The sequence below is a fragment of the Manis pentadactyla genome, chromosome 3, assembly GCF_030020395.1.
Source record: "Manis pentadactyla isolate mManPen7 chromosome 3, mManPen7.hap1, whole genome shotgun sequence".
Classification (NCBI taxonomy): domain Eukaryota; kingdom Metazoa; phylum Chordata; class Mammalia; order Pholidota; family Manidae; genus Manis; species Manis pentadactyla.
The window spans coordinates 204,409,988-204,433,493 of record NC_080021.1 but is presented as its reverse complement, the minus strand read 5'-3'; the positions used below and the strand labels follow the sequence as shown (position 1 = coordinate 204,433,493).

The following is a 23,506-nucleotide window of genomic DNA, read 5'->3' as shown; positions in this document are numbered from 1 at the left end:
GGCAGAGCTATCAGGAAGCACAGCCTGGAGCCCGGCAGTGGGGCACAGGAGAGGGTGTTTATACAGCTCAATACCAAGCTTACAGTGGTCAAGAAGAATGCAGGGGTGTGTGTTCATTGGTGGAGGGGGCGGCAGAGGCGTGAGCAACAACTGAGTTGTATTGAGTTCCTACTATGCACTAATTACATGATCTCACATTGTCTCCATAACAACTTGTGAGGTCCAGAGTATTCTCTTCCAAATGAGAAAGCATCTGCTTAGGGTCACATGGCTGTGAATAGGTAAAGGCAGGACTCTATCCCAGGACTGTCTGACTTCAGAGTCCACATGCCCGACAGCCTCCCTGTAAGAACAGATGCCAAGTAATGGAGAACCACCGTATGGCAAGAGGAACACTGGGCACCTCACATATATGATCTCAGTTAATCCTCACAACACCCTTCTAAAACTAGTATCTTTATGCCTGGGCAACTTGAGACCCAGGGGCTAAGACACATAATCCAAAGGCACGCAGCTGCTAACCAGTATGCTCCCTTGCCTTCTTTTTCTTCCATCTTTTCCTGTTTCAGTCCTTTCACCATTTACATTTTGCTGTTACTTAACCATGGTGGGCACTCCCAAGAGTATATTCTCTCTGAGAGGCATTTGTCTACTCCACTGAAACACTTAGAAGTACTTGGTCAGGAAAAATGATCAAAGAGGCAGACAAACCAGCATGATTCCCTCCTTCATGATGTCGAGCAACTGCCTCCAGATTCTTGTTTCCTGGTAACACCTTTGCCATGGGTCAGAGTTCAGGCTGTGAGCCCGGCCTTAGAGATTGACTTGACTATTGATCCACTGGGTTGGAGCTGGCCTTGATTGTCTTCATCTCCCCAACCCTGAACCCCGAGGGTTCCTCCTTAGGATCTTTGGGGTCTATACTTCTGGTCCCTTCAATTCCACAGCTGTCCAGGGAGGTGGAGGACTCCTTTTACAGATCTTGGTCCAAGAAGTCCCTGTGTTCTTACATACAAAAATACAAACTAAGCTGCCCCCTTACCCTGGTTTTATGCAGCACCACAGTTGTTGGAATTTATAACTGGAAAGATCCTTAATTTAATAAATCCATTAATACAGAGGATGAAATGGAGAATAAACAATTTACTCAAAGGGAACTATAAATTAGTGCCAGGACGAGGACTCAAACCAGCTCCCTCTTCTCCTTTCTCCATCCAAGCAAGTGTGTTGACAGGCTATTCAAGAGACTGTGTGTCCAAAAGTATCTCATTTGTTTTTATTGTATCAGCTTTTTGAGACATAGTTTACATACCATATAATCGAAGGTATCTTTTTGAGACGTCTCTTCCAGTGGTGACTTTGCCCTATTCGAAGTTTGAGTAGAATTTCCAGAAAGAACACAACTTTTCATTATTTCATAATTGAAAAAAATATTCTTTAAGGAAAATGGAATGTGAGGGAATTGTTCCTTCCACCTTTCAACCACATCCCATTTTCTCTTGCAGTTACAGTCAGCGAGGCAGCCGGTAGGAGGGGCAGCAGGTGGCATAAACAGATGGTGCTAAATGTGACCCAAAGTGTTCATATATATCAACATATGCACTAAGCTGCCCCCTTACCCTGGTTTCATCCAGTGACAATTTTACTGCCTGTGTTTTGGGTACTGTGCTTTGTGCTATAGATGCAGCAGTAAATTAAATGTTGCTTTGCCTTCAGAGCTCATTCTGGTGTGTTGGAGAGCAATAGGTAATGAGGAAATCATAATGCAATATGTAAATGTTAGAAGGAAAGAAACACAAATTGTGGCATGGACACCTGACTGAAACGGTGTGGTGGTTCAGAAAGGGGCCCCACAAGACCTAGAGGAGGTAAGATTTAGGTAACCTAGGTGGGAATGAAAATGTATCAGGTAGCAATAAAAACATGTACAAAAAAGGCCCGAAGATAGGGGAAAAAATGTGGATGGGGCAGATTGTTAGGGATGGATAGAAGCATGGTGAGATAGATCTAGGATGATAGGGAGGTGGGAACCAAATCCTACTGGATGTGTGGACTATGTCAAGAAATTTGTCCCTTAACTGGGAACAACTGAAGACCCTTTAAAGATTTTATGCATTATTATTAGCATTTGCATTTTAAAATTTGATTCTGCTGGTGTGAGACAGGGCTTGACTTTGGATAAAAGGAAGTGTATATGGGATGCTAGATTAGAGTTGGGAAGATCAGTTGGGAAGTTGTAGCGATGCTTCAGGAGAAAAATAGTAGCTACTTAAAATTTAGTAGTCATGAGGATTAAAAAAAAGGGAATATGGACAGGAAAAAATACTAAGTTGCTAGTGTGATGAATACTTTATTATTGAATGGTGGGAGGTGGGAAGTGGAGGAAATGATTAGAAATAGTGTCAAGGTTTCTGGCTGAAGTGCCTGAGTCAATGCTGCCACTCCTAAGTGTTCCTTAAGTGGAACAAAAGAAGAACAGCTGATATTAGAGAGCTGAGTTCAGTTTTGAATACTGGGTCTGAGTTTAAGATTTCTGAGTCTAAGAATTCTAAGGGATATCTTCATCAAATACACCAGCCCACAGTTGGCGCACCAATTGGCAACTGGTACACCAGTCTAGTAAAGAAAAAGAAGGTAAGACCTGAAAAATGCAAGCTTGGGACCCAATTACATAGATAAATGAAGTCATAGGAGAGGACAGTACCTCCCAGCAAAAAAACGAATTTCCCTTTTTGCACCTTGTTTCCTTAGGGAGCTACTTTTCCCCTGCCATACTCAGTATTGTTTTTGACATTTCTGAATGAAATAATAAATTTCATTTATTTCGTTCAGGGTGTCTGCCCATCCTGCTCATTTTGGGCCAGCTTTAACTTGCACAAAATGTTATGGGACATTGAAGAACAGTCCTAGCACTTATTAAGTTAATATCCCCATCTCATGAGGAGAAAAGCAAGCATACGTGGCCATAGTCACCAGAGTAGGAGGGAAGAACACAGACTTTGAGGGGTTTTTGCTCCATCATTTGCATATCTCATTTAACTATGTTAATTAGCCTTAATGGAGGGATGTTGAGACTGATGGCACTACCTATGTAACAAGTGGGTATGAAAAGGTTTATAGCTCACATGAGACTTTCTAGAGAGAGCAGCATGAGCGACCAAGCAGATCCAAAAATGGCTTGAGAGAACAGGAAAAAACTAAGTCGGCTTTCACGGCAGCTTGAAGGTAGAGTCAGGATGAGGGTTCCCATGCATGGACTACGGCTTGTACGTTTTGAACTCCCCATTGGCACCAAAGGTGGGGGTACTTGAGATTCCTTATCAGTTTGTTCAGACATGGGGTGGAAGATGAAAGAGGAGTGGTAGAATTGAACACTGTCAACATCAAACATCAAAAAGGGAGTAAAACTCTATTACAAAGTTCTATCAAGATTGCAAGACCCATTTATCTTAGGCTTGTGAGAGGGAGCAAATTGGTATTATTTCAAGATTTTTAAAAAGCAGAAAATTTATTTCTGAAACATTGTCATCAGAGATTCCCAGTAAGGAGATTGATTAGAATATTGGGGATGAGGAGGGGTGTGTTTTCAAACAACGTTGTCTTTCTTCTCCCTCTTCCTCAGCCCCCACTCCAGGAGATGCTAATCCACCCTACCATCTCTATAGAATTTAAGCCTCATTGAGCCACGGTTACTGATAGGAGTAAGTGATATGACTTAGGTCAGGAAGAAGAGAACCACTTGTACTGCTACTTAACAAGGAAGGGAATGGACCAACGGATCACATTAGACCTTTGAATTTCTTTAATACCCCTCCAATCTTGTGTGTTTTGACCGTCCTGCTGGTAATACCTTCTTACACTTCCCTGTAATGTTGTACCTTTGTTCACGATGTCTCTCTACTTGAAAGGCCCTTCAGCAGCCATATCCTCTCAACTATATAGTCTTGCCTCAAACAATTGCCACTCCATTTCTGTCTTACACCATTATCTTATTCTTGAGTATATTTGTGTTATTCTTTTGCCTAAGTTATATGTCCAGCCAGACCACAAGCTACCTAGCTGCATAATTCATCACTGGTTCCTCTGGCATTAATTACTCATATAATTACCACTAATAATAAAAACAGTAAATGTCTTAGATGTGTTTGAGTGAATGAATAAATGAATGAATGGAATCTAAGATCTTAATAATCTGTGAAAATATACAATGGCATTATGGTTATAACCAGATTAACTGAGCAAATTACCAAAAGAAAACCCTAGTTTTATTTATATAGGGAAGACATGCATTTGATTTTCACACACACTCACCCAAACTCTACATGTTTCAATCAAGAATCTCAGTGAGTTACTAAATAATTTTCCTTTGAGGGAAACAGGCATTTTCCTTACTGGTTTTACATAATCCTTCAATCACAAAAATGAGGGTAACCTTCAGATATTATTTTACTGTAATTTAAAAATATTTATCACTACTGAAGGTTTATGGAATGTCTGGAAGTCTAAGCTTACATCCATGTTTTCTACATAATAACATACTAAACAGTATAATTTTATTACTAATGAGGAAACTGAGGCCGAGAGGCTAAATAACTCAGTAGTCACAGAACCAAGTGGGGAAACCAGGACTGAATCCAGGCTTCCATGCTTACAAAGCCCAAGTTTTAACTACAATATGTTATATTAACTCCAACTAACAGATTTAGGCTTATTTTCATTTTTTAAAATTATTTGACTTAATGTTGACATGGAAGAAAATATCTACAGGACTAGCTAAGCACCCATGTTTGTTTAAAATATATATATACTCATACATATATATATACATACACATACATATATACAGGCATACCTCATGTTATGCACCTTATTGTGCCTCACAGAGAGTTTTTTTTAACAAATTGAAGGTTTGTGGCAATGCTGTGTCGAGTAAGTCTATCAGCTCTATTTTTCTCATACTATTTGCTCACCTTATGTCACTGTGTCACATTTTGGTAATTCTTGCAATATTTCAAACTTTTTCATTATTATAGTTGATATTGATATTGTGATCTGTAATTAAACTTTCTAAAAGCTCAGATGGTGGTTAGCATTTTTTAGCGTAAAATATTTTTATTTAAGTTATATATATTTAGAAATAATGCTATTGCACACTTAATAGGCTACAATATATTATAAATATAACTTTTCTATGTGCTGGGAAATTAGAAACTTGATTTGATTTACTTTATTGCAATATTCACTTTCTTGCAGTGGTCTGGAACTGAACCCACAATATCTCTGAGGTATGCCTGCACACACACACACACACACACACAAAATATAAAATCTTGACTCATTTAACGTTTCAAAAAGAGTCAAGATGCCATCCTAATTACTTTCATCAAGTAATTAGCCTTTAGGTTTTATATGCAGCTTTCCTGACAGGATACATTCCTGTGAAAGAGTTTTGCCTCTGCTCCTCCCACAATCCCACTCTTCTTCCAATAGGCTTTTTTTGGGGGGGAGGATATCAATATCCAATCACATGAGCAACATTGTGGTTACTAGATCCCCACATTATCAAGTCCCCACCACACACCCCTTTGCAGTCACTGTCCATCAGCATAGTAAGATGCTATAGAGTCACTACTTGTCTTCTCTGTGCTATACTGCCTTCCCCGTGCTCCAATAGGCTTTTTAATTAAAAAGCTGAGCAGTGCTGGTGCATCACCAATGCAGGTCTGGAATCTCCCCCAGTATTATTAACCTGAAAATTCTTCATCAGTTCATCAAGGTTCTTCATCAGTTCATTCTTCCTTGGAGGAAGTCCAGGGCAATGGAAAACAAGATTTCAAATACTTCTCACAGGAAAAGAGTGAAATAATTTATAAGAAAAGTAGACAAAGAAAGGAAGCCTTTGCACTCTAACAATGGAAGTCATATATTCTGAATTCATCACTTTTACATATACTATCCCTTTTTAATTCTCATAGCAGCCCTTTAAACCATAAATTGACACTTCCTTGTACCAGAGGAGGAATACTTGGGGTACAGTAAGCAATTGGGTTAAGGGGGGATTGATTAGAAAATGCAGGTTCCTTCTACTACTCTCTGATGTAAGCACAATTATAACAAGAATTATGCAAAATCATTGGGTGAAAATTCAACCATTTCAGTTGGTCAAAAAGTAATTAAAATCATAGGGCTAGAAGGGATTTTAGTGACCTAGTCTAACCACCTTATTTTATAAGATAGGGGAACTGAGGCAGAGGTACGGTGATCACCTGAGGCCACACAGCTAGTTAAGAGGCAGAGCTGTGCTTCAGGCACACACCAAGTCCATTGACTTTCCCACTAGAATACATTGCCAGTCCTAGCACTGCCTCTCTAACTTCAGGCTTAGCCAGGGCACCATGAATATGAATGATATTGACAAGATATGGCCAAAGGTCTGGAGTATGAGTGTTTATTTTGCTAAACAGATTTCTACCTCACCATTGCCCTGCTTATAAAAAGCATCTGCTGTTTCATATCTATAATGTTTTGAGATCCCTTGAGAGGCTGCTCGTCTTGAGAGCAAATCAGCAGCCTAGCCAGGTGCAAGGCAGAGCCGAGTTTCATACCGAGCTCTGCCTTCCATCTCCCTCCTAGAGAGCAGGGCAACACTTCACTTTAAGAGGCCATTAATTAGTGCTGGAATAAAAGGACAACTACTTCAGCATTACTTGCCTAACCCACAAAAACACTGTAAGACTCAAGCCAAGTTTATCCTACTGATTGGAATAATGGAATGCCCCATGGGCTGTCTCAGGCTGGAGTGAACACTGGACTTGACCCTCAGCATCATTTGGACAGTACCTATGCCTGGCCTTGGAGGAAGTCCAGGGCAATGGAAAATGAGATTTCAAATACTTCCCATAGGAAAGAGTGAAATAATTTATAAGAAAGTAGACATACTAATGTCATTTATCATTACAGTTTTCTCTTCTGAACACCTGGTATAGTGCCTGACCCACAGTAGGTATTCAATAAATATTCAAGGGGTCATTGCTCTGAAACCTTAAGTTCTATATAATTACTCAAAATGATAAAGGAAAGCACAGGCTAACCAATCTGTAAATCATTTGTCTTTCATTTTTTTCGGTACCTTATAAAAGGGCTTGCCTGAGATTACCTTTTTATCCAATGTGAAGGATATGTTAGGAAGATTGGGCCTATCATCAAGTTAAAACAGCCATAACTAAGGACATACTCTGAATTAGGCACCATATTATGTGCTCATAGGGAGAGATTAGTTAGACCTTAATAAAACTCAAGTATATGTGCAAATAATTGCAACACAGTGATATACATGGTAATGGAAACAGGATATAGGTAGATAAGTAGTAAAAAGGAACAGGTGACCAGATTTATTGGAAGCCTTGTGGCTAGGGGGAGGAAATGCTTGAAGATTTTGGTTGGGAAATAGGAGCCTGCAAAATAGGAAAAGGGGAAGGCATTGTTTGGGAGTGGCTGGACCACCTCACTCCACTCTTTTGAGACATTCAGTAAAAGACTACAATGATCACTCTCACTTGTTGGGTATGCAATAACCTTTCCAGGTATTTTCACATCTGTTGTCTCACATCTTATACCCTGGCTGGAGGCAAGAGCCATTTTCATCAGGTCACCTCCAGAAGAGGAAGGGTTAAATGACTGGCCCAGGACCATGTGGCCAGTATGATGGAACTGGATGATAAGCAGTGTTGTAGTTCAGTGGTTTTCAGAATGTCTTCTGCAAATTCACAAGTTTTATAATGGTACATAGGAGGTTAGGTGAGGTCAAAAAGGCTGTTCTCCCAGCCCACAAACCTCCTTCAACCAGAGCAGCTGTTCCTTGATCTTTTTCTTTATTGACGTATCACTGATATACAATCTTATGTTGGTTTCAAATATACAACACAGTGGTTCAACAGTTGACCATATTATTAAATCTTCACCCCCCTCTCCTTGATCCTTTTTACACGGTAGGCTTGTATGTAAGACTTTCTTTGAATAAGGGTACTGCGGCTTCAAAAACAAAAAACTGCTGTGATTGAGGAGAATAGTTCTTGGGGCTATCCTGTGCAATTTAGTCAGAATGGTAGATAGTTGAACATTGTGCTAAGCACAGCCTAAATTATTCACATCAAAGAAACAAAAACATTCAGACCACACATTTCCATTTTGAGCCAGCACATAATCTGGTGTACTTGAGGGCCAAGGCATGAGTATGGTTCAGGATGGGGCAGGCCTATATGCTGATGCCAACAGTAATCGCACTTTCTTCCCCTAGCACTGGCAGCTGGAGGATTGCTGGCCTTGGGCACACCATGCCAGCCGGCAATATCACATTGCTGCAAACTGTGTGCCAAAGGCCTCAGCCTCTGTATTGCCTCAGCAAGTCCCCCACTGACACCTAAGACGGATCTCCTGCTGCCAGCTGCTGCCACAGATAGAGTGGCTATAACAACGAGGGGAGTAATTTGTGATGCACTTTTAATTGGATCAATTTCCTCTCAATTATAGTCTTTGAAAATTAGATGCAGTTTCACAATCAGAACATGGGGCTTTCTCTAGGTGAAAAGCACAAGGTGGACTAGTTCGACATCACTTCAATTATCTTCTTTCCTATCCTTTGGCAGCTATCTTGACAGAAGCCAAGAAAATGCCACTGAGAAAAAAAAAAAGACTTTTTTTTGTAGGTAGTTCAGCTTAGCAGAATTTCCACGAAAGCACAGCAACAGCTCTTTGGCTTGCCATCCGCTCTTAAAGAGCAAGATATGTTGCTTAGTAAACATCAAAACCTGAGGAACTCTTGTCACAGATTTGCTCACCTACTTCTGGTTTTCTTAAAAACACAAAGATTCTTCCTTTTTGAACTGTAACTGTAAGGATAACACAGATGGTAAGAGGCTCAATTTAAAACAGAGTTGGTGACTCTAGACCTTGGGGGCTGATTCTGTACACATGCATGTGGCTCTAAGATCTGGGTTATCTTTATATAATGGTGCTTTTGGCTGACTAGGTAAATTCTTCATGTTCTCAAAGAATGCAGTGTCCAATATGGAGGCAAAACAGCCTGGTATAACTTATCCTTCTCCTGACCTCCCAAATTCCATGTTTAATTAAAAGAGATGAACACCAGTGATGAAGAACAGTTATCAATTATTTAATACTTGATAGAGGAATGGAAATATCTTGAAACCAAATGTTATGCAATCACCTGGGGAAAATAACAGAGTAAAGACCCGGAAGTCTGTTTTTAGTCATGAATGGGATTTGTCTCCCCACCCTCCACTTCGCTGGCCTTGGCCTGTGTGGTACAATTCCACAGGCAACTGCTAGCACAGGTCAGTGGAGAGAGTGAGTATGAAAAACAGTGAGCTGTAGAGACTATCCAGGGGTGTTTACTGACTGTATTAGCATTTCATTTGTTTATTCCCATCTTCCTACACGTTGGCATAATTCCAATCCATATGGTCCTTTCAAAGGCAAGCAATCCTAGGCTAAAGTCCTTGACCAACCAACCAGGATCAATCCATTCTGTCACTGGCACAAAACCTCTAGAGCCAAGAGGCAATGCCTCTCAAAGGGATTGTTTATCTCCTTTGGTGGCAATGAATGAGCTTTCACACTGGTAAAGGTGACCAGGGTCGGGACATCATGCCACCGGGATACGATATCTGAAATATCACCAGGAGGGGGAGGAGATCCCCCTGGAGCATGCAGACTAAATGCAGCAGAGTTGAGGAGAAAGTGCCACACATGATGAATATTCTAACAGGAAGGAAATAATGGACAAGGATTATCAGAGTCAAAAGAGGAGAATCAACAAAGGCAAATTTCAAATACAGGGGCAGAAGGCTCTCTGCTGAAGCCTGGAAGTGCCTAAGTTCTAACCAAAGTTCAGCTAACCCCACAGCACGTGTCCTACTTGGCTCTAAATTTAGCAGGGGAAATAATGCAAATAAGAAACACTAAAGACAGGGCATCAAAAATTCCACGACTAGCCAGCTGCAATGAGGACATAAGCCAAGTCTATGCTACACTACTGCCAACTACCAAGGAGTAAGGAAAAGAGAAACTGGCTGAGAAGCAGAAACTGATCTCCTCACCCCCTAAGGAGTAGAATATCGTCTCAGATGATAGCTGTAAATCTTGATGCAATGATCCCAACAGTCCAAGACCAGCAGCTGCCCCTTAGGAGTGAGGGCGATGCCCACTGGACAGGTAAGCCCCTCTCGAATGAGGACACTGTAGCCCCCACCCTTAGGGAAGTGGAGAATTTCCTTGCGACTGCTATCGGCCACGATGAGATCACCACGGGCGTCCACACACATGCCAGCGATGCAGCGGAAGTCCTCGTTCTCGGAGAAGAAGTGGCTAATCTGGCGACCCAGCTGCCCATCAGGGCCCACAGAGCCAATGGAGAAGCCCCCCTCCAGGTGGTGCTCATTCTGCCGATTCTCCAGATTAAGGCCCAAGCCCTGGGTGAAGTAGACAGTGCCCTCAGCATCACAGGTGACAAACTTGGGCCGCACGGCACTACAGAGGCAGCTGTATTTGACCACCCCTGCCCCTCGGTCAACGGTGAAGCACCAGAGCTTCCCGCCTTCCACATCAGTCACCACGAACTGGCCAGATGGAAGGGCTGTGATGCCCCAGGGTTTGCTGAGCTGGCTCCTGTGACAGGCCACGCAGTGGCCATCCAAGGTGTATACCTTGAGGGAGTTGTCATAGCTGTCAGTCACTCCAATCAGCCCGTGGCAGTTCATGGCCACTGAGAGGGGAGTGAGGTTGGGCAGATCAGCCCCAAGGAAGCTCAGCACAAAGCTATCAATGCCACTGGGGCTGCGACGGATCTCCTTCAGAAAGCCTTTGCGCGTGAAGACTTGTATACGGTAGTTGCCACGGTCAGCAACCAGGACCTCGCCTTGACTGGTCACATAGAGACTGACAGGAAGGTTGAACATGCCTGGCGTGCTGCCTTTGGCCCCCATCTTCTTAAGAAAGAGACACTGCTGGATGTTGGCAGCCATGTCAGAGCCCCGCAGCTTAGCTGGAGAGGCCTTAGGGCTGGCGACCACTTCCTCAGGGCTCAGGTCCATCTCTCTAAAAGTAACAGAGGTAGAGGCAGCTGAGGCTGCAGCCTCCACGTCCCAGGAATCTTCCACGTTGACCGTCCGGGGCTTCTTGACAGCCTGCCCAATTTGGAGGGGACCGACATGGCCGACCTTAAGGAGCTCCACGTCCTGTAGGGTCAGCTCCCGTGGCAGGCTGGCGGTGAGCTCCGGCTCCTCCTCATCAGCTGTCTCCTCCAGCAGGGCTACATCTGCCTGCTTGATCTTGGCCAGGAAGTAGTCACAGCGAGACACGGCCTGCACCTCCGCAATGTTAAGCAGGTAGCTCTGCTCCTCTATCACCTGACCATTGGACTTCTCGACCTCCGCCAACGAGCCTGTGAAGAACCTCCGCGAGCGAGCCAGCTCCTCCTGGACCCGGCGCTCCTCATGCCCGTACTCCTGGAGAACTGCCTTATACCTTGCCTGGAGGTCCTTGGACACGCCTTCCAAGGCCACCTTCCGCCGCTGCAGCTCCCCCGTAAGCTCCCGCAGGCGGGCCAACTTCTCTCCGAAGTCCTGGCGCCGCTCCTCAGCCGCCTCTTTGACGAGGAGGGTGCAGTGGCCAGGGGGCTGGTGGTCCGCCTCCCGGCAGGGCTCACATAACACCACGCCACAGCTCCGGCAGAACTGCCGGGGGAGCCGCCGCCCACAGGCCCGGCACATGAGCAGACCCACGGCCTCGCTGAGCCCAGCTGTGTCAATGATCTTCAGCACCGTCAGGTTGTCTGTCAGCTGGGTCAGGCTGGTTATGCGGGTGATCTTGCTGCAGAAGGGACAGCGGACACCATTGATGCTACTGGCTAGCAGCTTCTCCAGGCACTGGCGACAGATGGTATGGCCACAGTGCAGGAGCTTGGGCCGCAGCTGCTCCTCTGTGAAGGACTCCATGCAGATAGGGCATTCCAGCACTTCCCGGAGGGCATCCAGGTTCAGGTGAGAAGCTGCTGCAGCGGCCATGGCTCTTCCTTTAAAGGATCCACTGGCACAGCCCAGAACTGCAGAGCCTAGTGTGCATGTTCCAGAGGGTCAGATCCTCCTGAAGAGAAGAAGCAGCTGTTACTCCATTGCCTATGTGAGGTAATCCACTCAAGAAACAGAAAATAGCTACCACCACTCATTCAGTCACTGTCTTATTTAAGAAGTATTTACTGAGGTCTACCCTCTGGTAGCTGAGGGTGATACACAACAAACTGGACAAAACACTGCCCAAGGGATAAGGACTCAGGTTCCGGAGTCTGAGGCTTTGATGTGTGATCTTAATGAAGTAACCTAAACTTCCCAAAGCTCAGTGTCCCCAACACCCATCTAAAAAATTGAAATAATCATGATGTCTACTTTTTCTGGTTTCTGGCAGAGTAAGCTTAAATAATATGCTGAACATGATGCACTTAGTATAGTGCTGGAAAGTAGTATGCTTGATAAGTGTCAGTGGTGATTTTTGTATTTTCTTATGTCTACAACTCATCATTTATATTAGGAGAAAAACAGAAAAATTAAGTACAGGAAAGGATCATATACTAACTTTTGCAGGAGCCCAGTAGATGGAGTAACAGATTCTACCTAGAAGAACTGGGGAAGGCTTCCAAGAAATGGTCCTAGAAGATGCACAGATATGTGTAGATGGGGAAAGGCATTTTAAGGAAAGAAAACTGTGAGCAAAAGCATGGAGGCTTTCTGTTGTGTTATATAGTTTACCATGTCATGTTGAGGATCCTAGGAATCATACAGAGTAGTAGGTTATGCTGATTAAATGATAAGCTTTAGGTGTTCAGCAAAATATTAGGTCAGAAAATACATGTATTTTTCATTCATCTAGCCTCCTCTATCTGTTCACCAATTCACCCATCTAAGACTAGGTACCAAGTACTACACTAGACAGACACTAAGCTTCTCAGGACACAAATCCTGCCCTTCAGACGCTTAGACTTTAGAAAAGGAGACAAGACATGTAGGTAAATAATAACCAAGGCAGAAAGTAGTATCATAAATGAGGTATAAACTGAGTTTGTTGGAGGTTAAGAGGTATTCACTCTAACTTGAAGGGAAACAATTTTCTGGCATTTGATAGGGTCCTAGAAGATGCACAGATATGTGCAGATGGGGAAAGGGAGTACCAGGCAAAGGGCAGAGTCTTCACAAAGGTTAGAAAGCAAAGGACAAGACAAAAACTTCAGAGTATTAGAAAAAGAACAGAGACTACATAGGCTCTGGGTTGTTTCCTCATCTGTAAAATGAGAATAATACTGCCTTCATGAGGTTAATTCAGGGATTAAATGAGGTAATGCATATACTGTATACAATGCTAAGATTTGCCCTCAGCACCAAGAGTCTTAATTTTTGTTGTTGTTTTTTATCTCATCCTTAGGTTAAAATTGTAGGAGAATATAGGGAGATTAGTGTAACTGGTTTGGAAAGGTAAACTGGGGAATAATTATAACAAGTCTTCAGAGCCAGAATGAGTCCTTTGAACTTCATTTTGATGGGCATAGCGATGCAATGTGCATTTTGGAGCAGGGAACTGGTATGATCAAAGCTTGAATGGAGTAGACAGAAAGGAAAAGAAACTAGTTTGAAAGCTAGTGCAAAATTGCCAGAGGGAGATAAAGGAGGATGAACTAGGGTGCTGGTGGTAGAAATGGAAAGAAGATGCATTTTAGCAATATTCCAGAAGTACAAACACTAATATTTGTAAACTCAGTGGATTAGGGTAGGGAAGTGGTGGAACTAAGATAGCCAGTGAGTGAAGCCCAGGTGATTTTTAAAATGGTATTGCCTTTCAAGACAGTTTATTTTTGGCCTGGAACACCCCCTGCTTCACAAAGTATATGACCTGAATACTCCCACCCTCCTTGATCCACAGATGCTCATAAAATAGAACCACAGAGATCTCACTGCTCTGCGGCCTTATGTCATTGTCAATTTATGCCCCAAATTAGAATGAACAGATCTAGCAGGGTGAGGCATATGGATAAATTCAGCCCTTCTTAAATGGAATTCCTACAGCTGCACCTGTACAGTCTCGTGATCTGCAGATGGTCAACCACAGAGGAGGAGGAGGGCATGTTAGCTTGGTTTTAAGGACAATGTAGCAAGCTGAGGAAAGCTTTGCAAACGTTATCAACTTTCTTCATGCATACAGAAGAAGGGAGTCATTGCATATACGCAGTAAAGATTACCCCCCATATTCAGTTTGGCATCTAAATTTGACAAATATTCAATAACAGACATGCACAATTTATCTAAAGTCAACCCCACCTTCCTGAAATCCCACACCCCTTCTACTGGAGGGGAAACAGCATATACTCAGTACCTACTATGTGCTTGTTGCCATCCTAGATGCTTCAAATACTTAATCTCATTTAATCCTCTTAATGACCCTATGAAGTAGGCACTATTTTTATTATCCTATTTTACAGATGAGGAAACTAAGACTTAGAAAAACTGGCTCAAGGTCACATAATTCAAACATGGTTTTGAACATGAACCCCAAAGTACAGATATCTTTAATTTTGTTTAATCGAACATTATTTTAAGCTCTTTTTTTTTTTAAACTGTCACTTAACACTTATTAACAAGTGTTCTCTAGTCCATATTATGGGAAATACTGGCTTATAGCATGTAATTTTCTCCACAATACAGAACAATAATACAGTTAGGAGATCTAGCTACTAGAGTGGGTTAAATTGATTTATTAGCTAAGTGACTCACTCCCACACACCAGCCTTGCAACTCATTTTGACCCAAATCCATGCCTCAACAAAATAACACATCATAATATATTATGAACCTATAATGTCTCATGTGAATATCTGAAACCATGAACTGAATTCTTAAATGCCATGGATGTGGGGGCAATAATAGAAAAATACTGATAGAAACCTCAACTCAGGAATCCATGCAAACCTCAATTCTAAACTGAGGCTTCAGTTCTCTCTTCCATCATCTGGGACAACAGACTGAGGATAACATTTGGTGTTTGGATCCAGAATATGTTACCTTACAATTCACAGGGACATCTGTTCTTCCCAGAGCTGGCACTGCAGATCAGCTAATTAAACAAGTCTGCCAACTTGTAGAAATACCAGCAAATTCTTCCCCCAGCTTTCTGGAAAATCATACCACCTCCTTCAATTAAAATGCTTCCTGCCTCCCTAAGCCATCCACTTAAAAAAAAATGAATTAACTATGCCCACATCCATACCCCAAATTATCTTTAACTGTCTGCAATTTCACTAGTCTCTCTGAGGCAGGGGAAATTGTCACAGATACCTTCCCCAAAGCTGCCACACTTTGCCCAGGAACGAAAACAAGAATTCCTACTGGGAAAGCATCAGGCATGGAGATTGCCTCAGACCTGGAAAAAGTCTCAACCATGTCTCCCCCATTTCTATGACCTGGAAACTGCTTTCAGCAGAATCTTAACCTGATATGGAGCTATGTGACAGGCAGACACAGCCCTTCTCTGAAAGGATACATCTGGTCATTACTGTTAATACTGAGAATGATTGAGGTGGAAAGTCAATTTGAACTCGCTGAAAAGAATAGATGGGTGACTCGCTGAAAAGAATAGATGGGTGAAAGGAATTGTCTTTCTACCCCAAGTCTTTAAGTGAGCTGCCCTTTTTCTGCCAGCTATAAGGTCTGAAACCAATCAGAATGGCTCCCTAACATGTTAGTTATGATTTTGGCTGCCTCCATGACACCTTGAACATGTTCCCTGTTGTGCACTTTGTACTGCCAACTCTTGACCCCTTATCTCATGTCACCTCAGTTTACCCACCCCCTTCACTCCTTTGATCTTGTGATTAACAATGCACATCCACTCTCATACCAGCCCAGCTCTTTAGCTCCAGATGAGAATCTACCTCTTAAGCTGTATGTGCTCTAGCTGCCCTAAGACTCAGGTCTTTGGGTAAAATTCTGTAATTAAACCCTAGCCTGATCTGGCAGGTTCTGGCACCACCAGGCGTTCCCCAGTCAGTGATATAAGTAACTGTCATAGCAGAAAACAAACAAAAACCCATTGATCCTGAAGTCAGAACTGTGATCCAATCAGCACTTTTGATTTACAGTTTACAAGTTGTGGGACAGTCAATAAGTTTTTAACTTCACTAAACCTGTTTTCTTAGTTTATAAAAGTTGTAATAACTAGGGATAATGCATAATACAAAGTTTTTAGCCTAGAGACTGGTAGGTATGCAATGAAAGATTACTATTTATCACAGTTTTAGTAATAATCAGGAATAGTATTAATAATAGTAACAACTAGTACCCGTATTAAACCATTCCATTTAAAAACTGCATTTTGAAAGGATGGAGAATCTTTCCTTTCACAGCATATGCAGGCACATACAGATTAATGAAAGGACTGGCCAGCTTTGAAATGATCTGACTATCGTTAATACTGAAAATGAGTCAGGTGGAAACTCAGTATGAACTCATGCTAGAAACTGAAGGGCAAGGAGTCCACAACTCTCGTGCCCAGAAAGTAAGTTCCAGCAGCTCCTTCTAGCAAAAACTAAGTATGGAATGCTAGAATTAGCAGTGATCCCAAAGGGTCATGTAGATGAGTAAAATGAGATCAGTAGAGACTAATCAAGGTCTCATTAATCACATGGCAGAGCTAGGGCTAAAAGGCAGGAACGAGGGTTGGACAGTATTATACAGACCAAGAAAGTGGGTTCAGGACTCAGGCTTCTGAGGCCCACTCCACCACTTAACCACACAGGCTTGTGCAAGGAACCTAACCTCTCCAGTTCTCAGTTTATCTAAGAAAAGGACTTTAGAATAGTATCTTCCTCACAGGTTGTTGTAGAGATTAGATTATGTGTATAAAGCACTTAGTATAGTACCAAGCAATTAACTGTGCAGTAAATAGTTTTTAGCAGGAGCAGTGGCACTTTTCAATAGGCAGACTGTACCCAAGATAACATTACACACATTTCAAAAAATAAAAATTCTGAGCCTTACCTGGAGATTGTTTTACCTGAACTCAGAATCAAAGGATCAGAGATGACCTGAGGTTTCGAATCTCCATCCAGTGTTTGAATCCCCACCATGGGGAACTTCTCTAGGTGTGTCTATTTCTTATACTTCTCTAAGCTCCTTGAGGGCTTAGGCCATAAGCAAAACTGGAGAACTTTAAACAGTTAACTAAACAAGTCTTTACTGAGCACCTACTGAGTCAGGCCTCATGGAGACACTGGAGATATAATTTTAAGCAAAACCAGACATGAACAGAGCTCTTCACCTAAAAACTAGAAAATAAGGAAATAGTACATTTCCTTCCATCACACATTCTCCTGTTTTGGGTTTTTGCAAGGCTTATCACATTTCTTTTCTTGAGAGCTTTCTAAACTGTATTTATTCCTCTTGTATTTGAGTGCCGTGTCGATTAAGTGCATAACCATCCCCAAGCCACCAGTAGCCACTCTCTGGGAGTGGCCAGCAAGACTGATTTCAAGGAAGTTAGTGAGGTCACCTCCTGACATTCACCCAGTCCTGTATTTAGGAGAGGATTTTGAAGTTTAGATTACTCAGGAAATTTAAGGTACCTGCAAACAGCAAAGATAAACTCAACAAGTAGGGGCTTACGGAGAAAACACAAGCATGATCCCAAAGCTGTACCAGTCTGGGATGTGTAAGACAACCCAGAAAGAAATGTCTGTAGGGGAGAGGAATCTTTAGCTAAAATATATCAAGGGCAAGTTAAATCAGTCATAGAGTTTGCTAGAACACACTTGTCTGTTCTCTGTCTTCCTCCAGAGGAAGACAGGACCTAGAAAGTTTCCCTTGCGTCTTCCACAAACATGTGAGGAATACCAACGTGTCAACATGACTCAAATAATACAGGACAAGGGAAAAGTCAAGTCTTTTCTCAGGGGACCTCCAACTCATGTCAACCCACTCAGCTCCCTCTCAGTTCCTTTCTCTGCATTCAATACAAATTCATTTAATGATGAGATTTTGATTAAAGGATAAGGAAGCAGGTGCTAGGAGATGTATGGGAGAGGAAGAGAATATGGGGGAGACTGGCAGGGGCTGCTTAGGGTCAGTGAGAGTTGGCAAAGCCAACACTTAGTTCCCTGACATCATCTTCCTCTCATAATTGCTACCTCTCAACAGACTACCATTTACTGAATGCCAGGCACCTTTTATACATCCCCTCCTATTCCATAGTAACTGTGGAAAGTATGTGTCATTCCTCTCTCTAAATAAGGAAACCAAGGCTCTGCGAAAAGCAACCTGTCTGAGGTCTCACAGCTGCAGGCAGTAGGACGTGAATTCAATCCAATGTGTCAACTGCCAGCCATAAAACCACACTGGCTCAAAAGATGTGTTATGGTGTTCTGGCTGATGGGCCTACCGTTACCACTAGGCAGTCTGACGGAGCTGCTAGTAAAGGCACCTAAAGATTTATAGAGCTGATGGTTTTATAAGGACATAATGGCAGGAGTATCACAGAGGCAGCATATCAGTGTTATGGACAACAATCCCCTTCACAGGCCTTGTCAACTTGAGTACCTGCCATTCTCCAGACACAAATGTCTTCTTCGATGCTGGAAAAGCCCTTCTAATAAAACTAGTTAAAACTACGTAACTTACAAGTCAGAGAGAACTTGGCTCACACCCCTGCTTTGCCATTTGCTATACAGCCTTTGGTAAATCATTTAGCCTATTAGTTGTTTGGTTTTTTTTTAACCTGTAAAATATGGAATAACACCTAGATTGTGGGCAGGATCATTGACAGGATTAACTGAGATAATGCACATAAGAAGCACTGGTTAAGTGGTAGCTATTTGTACTTTTAACAGATTGAGGCTGATAAGGGCCAAGTGCTTGTCCAAGATCACCTAGTAAAGTAGCAACAGAGGAAGGATTTTGAACTCCAAGCTCTGATTTCCAGGCTGTGTTCGAGTCCCATTACATATTTTCCTTAAGGGTATGTGAATATTGCAGCTAAGTGTCTTGCCTTATGACACAGTCCTGCTGTTTCTGAACTGGCTTCAGCAATGCTATAGTTCATTCCGAAGCTGACAATGCAAATGCTATTATTCTGTCCTAGGGGAAAGAGGCCCAAAAGAGATAATCAGAACAGGAGGTATTCTCCAGAGTAGGGCAACTTCAGCCTCAGTCCCTGCTATGAAGTGGTTTTTCAGGATAATGCCTCACCCCCAAGTCTCTTGCACCTCATCCTATCTGCTAACCTCAAGCTCTTCCTATTATCTACCCACTGGTCCTGGTCAACAAGCAAATCAAAAACAAAGTCCAGGGCTACTCCCTACCTAATCATATTCCATTTAGATTTCAATTTGCTATCCCAGGATATTCATAGGGCAATCCTTTCTTTAGAGGAAAATGGGCTGAGAGAATAAGACTGTAAGTATTTGGGTTTGGAGCAATAAGGCCCCAGCAAGGAAAAAACAAGGAAAGAGAGAATACACAGGGTTACAGAGATCTGAAATGTATGCCGAGCTCTGCAATGCCTAGTTATGGAACCTGAAACAAGTCACTTCCTAAGCCTTAGTTTCCTTATGTGTAAAACTGGATATAGCAAAACCAATGTAGTAGAACTACTGTGAAAGTGGATTAAGAAAGCAGACGTGAAAATTTTATATTCCTAACTTCTGAGCACTTACTATGTACCAGATACTGAGCACTCTGATATACTTAACTGAATATTCACAATTATCTCTGATATAGGCCTGTTATTAATCCCACTTTACAGATAAAAAGCCAAAACTAGGGAGGTCAAGGAACTCATTCAAGATCACAAAGTCAGGAAGAAAAAGCCAGGATTTGAATACAGGATAGCAGAGTCTAGAGCAAGGTTACTCAATGTTGGTACTCTTTGACATTTTGAGCCAGATATTCTTTATTGTGGGAGCTGTTCAGTGCACTGTAGGATGTTTACGGTAGGATGTCTGTCTGATCTGTGGTGTCTACCTACTGAAGGCCAGTAGTACCCCATACCCCAATTGTGAGAACCAAAAATGTCTTCAGACATTGCCAAATGTCCCCCGTAGGACAAAACCATGCCCCATTAGGAATCCTGTCTCTCTCCCAATCCAAACAGCTTATTTGCAGAGCCACTGACTCTTAGAGCCATAATGGCCTTGTATAGGATTAATTCAATCTACTTAGAAGAAAATAAGGCCTGAGACCATGTTCCATTCATCCCCTGGAGGTCTCACACACTATTTGCTACCATGGCCTGACTGCACAGGCAAAGAGGAACTTAGGCAGATGACCTTGTATAGCTTCTAGCCTTAGGTCCCCTTTAACTACTCTCTTCTCCCTGGAAGCTTAGCACTTTCAGTGGGCCTACAGTTCAGGGTGGAGTTACTGGTACTACCATGGCTGCCTCATTGTAAGGGACCTTTGGTTAATCAGTGAGGGACATTCTGTCCCTCAGAGGGAATGCCAGGTTCTTTCAGCAGTCCTGATCTCTGAAGACTTCTGACTTTAGTGCTGAACCCCTGAGCTCTGCTACACCCATACATTCATATACAGTCTCATGTATTAGTTCTGGGTCCGCAGGTCTCCAGAACTCCCTTTGCTTCCCATCCATGCAGAGACTTCAGGAAAATTCCACTAGCAGCCCAGGACACCACCAGTTCACAGAGCTACTCAAGTCCTTTAATTTTATAGACCAGTTAGTATGTCTCCACCCCACCATTTAACCCTCCCTAAATCCTGTTCCCAACCCTCTTTCAATACAGAACTCCAGCATTTTGGGCTCTGTGTTGCAATCCTCACCAATTCTTCACTCGTGCCCCAAATCCCTCTGGCAGACATCCTTTAACCTGTTTGCAAATCTCTGCATCCTACATCCTTGCATTCCAGTTTACCATTCCAATTCCACTCCTCAAATTTCTGCCCTCGCTCAATCTGAGCCCCCCAACTCCCACCATCCATCAGGCACTGTGCTCCCCCTCAAACCCAGCTTCTTCCTCTTTTTTTTTTTTTGAGAGGGCATCTCTCATATTTATTGATCAAACGGTTGTTAACTACAATAAAATTCTGTATAGGGGACTCAATGCACAATCATTAATCAACCCCAAGCCTAATTCTCAACAGTCTCCAATCTTCTGAAGCATAACGAACAAGTTCTTACATGGTGAACAAATTCTTACATAGTGAATAAGTTCTTACATGGTGAACAGTGCAAGGGCAGTCATCACAGAAACTTTCGGTTTTGATCACGCATCATGAACTATAAACAATCAGGTCAAATATGAATATTCATTTGATTTTTATACTTGATTTATATGTGAATCCCACATTTCTCCATTATTATTATTATTATTTTTAATAAAATGCTGAAGTGGTAGGTAGATGCAAGATAAAGGTAGAAGACATAGTTTAGTGCTGTAAGAGGGCAAATGTAGATGATCAGGTGTGTGCCTGTAGACTATGTGTTAATCCAAGCTAGACAAGGGCAACAAAACATCCACGGATGCATAAGATTTCTCTCAAAACAGGAGGGGTGAGGTTCTAAGCCTCACCTCTGTTGATCCCCAATTTGTCACCTGATGGCCCCCCTGCGACTGTGCCTGTCTTAGGTTGTTCCTCCCTTGAGGAATCTTACCCGTCTCTGGCTAACCAGTCATCTTCCGGGGCCATACAGGGAGATGTGAAGTTGGTAAGTGAGAGAGAGCTTCTTCCTCTTTTACCCACCCTGTCATGTGTTGCCTTAACCAGGTCTCTTCTCGCTAATTAGATACTGCTTCCCACTGCTTTCAAGAACTCAATTTTCCCCAGAGCCCATAAAGAAAACGCAATTAGGACAGCTCCAAATACTGCTGCCTCTGACTTCAGATTTTAGCCCCTTAAATGGCTAGAGCCCCCAGATTTCCTGAAATCTCCTGAGGGTCCCAAATCTCATCAGGGGCTTCCCATTCCTTCATTATTTCCTTAATTCTGTACCCCTGGTGCCTCCAGGGCCTTCAGATCCCGCCCTATTACCCCTGATGCTGCACCCCCTTTCCTCAGGGCCCCCATATTACCTCATACCTCCAGAGATGCCACACAGCGAATTTTCTCATAGCCCCTCGCTGCCCTCCCGGAAATGCATCTCCTCGGGGCCCCTGACCGCATCGAATCCCTCCCCAGCCTGCTCCCCACAGCCCCACCCCCACTCCGTACTGTCCCTCAGATCCAGTCCCCAGACCCCGCCATTCGGGCGTGAGCCAGCCGCTGCACGCCATCACAGCCCCCGTCCCGCCGCTCAGCCACGGCCTGCGACTGCGGCCGCAGTCCCTCATCCCCGACCCTCCATCCCGCCCCTTACCTGACCGCCCGCGGCTCCGACGCGTCCGGCGTCCGCCAGCCCACCCGCCCGCCTCTCTCTGCGCACGCGCTGCAGCGCGCCCCTGGCGACCGCCAATTTGCAGGACGGCCTGTCCGTCACTGCGCCCCGCCCCCGAGGCATGCTGGGGCTTGGAGTCCCGCGAGCGCTGGCGCTCGTGGCCCAGCGGCCCGGTAGGACCGAGCACTTACCTGAGAACTGCGGGCTTTGGGAGCACGTGATTTGGCTCTCTGTCCCCATTGTACAGACAAATTGAGGCCCGTTGTACAGAAACTGAGGCGAAGGAGGCCTGCTCAGATTTACTCAGAGAGTGAGTCTGCAGCTAAATCAGCACTCGTGTCTGATTCCAATGTGTCCGGATCCCTGCGCTAAACCGTGACCTCCCGCAGTCCTCAACAAAGGCTGCACCTCGCCCAAGAGCCCCTCTCAACCTCAGCTTCCCCATCTGAGAACTGCAGGAACTCAACCTTTACTCTGGGACAAGCAGGGAACTTGGACTCGCTTAGAAAGATAGTTCTTCAGGCCCCATATTTCTCCCAGTAACACACCGCGTCCTGGAAACAGGTATCTCTGATGAACAAATTTGCTCTTGTGAAGGAGTCTTTTACCTGGTCATCTGGGAGGCCAGCAGCAGAAGTAGATATGGGAACATCTCTGCAGCTCCTGTCCCTGCTGACTGAAGCTATGCAAAAAAACACAAAAGCAAGTCGGCTTTTGGGGGAGCCAGGAAAGGGTAGAATCTTCCAGGAGGGAGGTGGTTTGGAGTACTGGCAGACAAGGACCTGTGGTCCCTTAGATGGTGTGGGCCCAATTACTGGCTCTTGCAGGTGGCCATATAGCATAACTTAGGAGCAGGAAATGGTTTAAAGCAGGATGGGCTTGGGCTTGAAATCCCACTTAGGTGTGTGACCCTGCATGATGATAAAACAAGGAACAAAGCTAACATCTTTGTGCACTTGGTGTCTGGCTGCAGCTAAACACTTCACATATATAGAGTTCACTTGACCTTCATATGATCTTATTAAATAAGCAGCAACTAATGCCCAAGTGGTTGAACAGCAAGGCCGCA

The 23,506-nt window shown here is 43.5% G+C and overlaps 2 protein-coding genes across 5 annotated transcripts in view; one reads left to right on the top strand and one right to left on the bottom strand.

Annotated features, from left to right (window-relative positions):
- The window catches only part of ASTN2 (astrotactin 2), an 821,466-nt gene that overhangs the window by 603,608 nt on the left and 194,352 nt on the right, over positions 1-23,506 (top strand). The gene's annotated exons all lie outside the window — the stretch shown is intronic.
- TRIM32 (tripartite motif containing 32) lies at positions 9,152-22,483 on the bottom strand. The gene is made up of 2 exons (XM_036915514.2): positions 22,420-22,483; positions 9,152-12,162 (listed from the first exon to the last, which is right to left on the bottom strand). Exon 2 carries the CDS (start codon positions 12,081-12,083, stop codon positions 10,122-10,124), a length of 1,962 nt encoding a protein of 653 aa, XP_036771409.2. The 5' UTR covers positions 12,084-12,162; positions 22,420-22,483; the 3' UTR covers positions 9,152-10,121.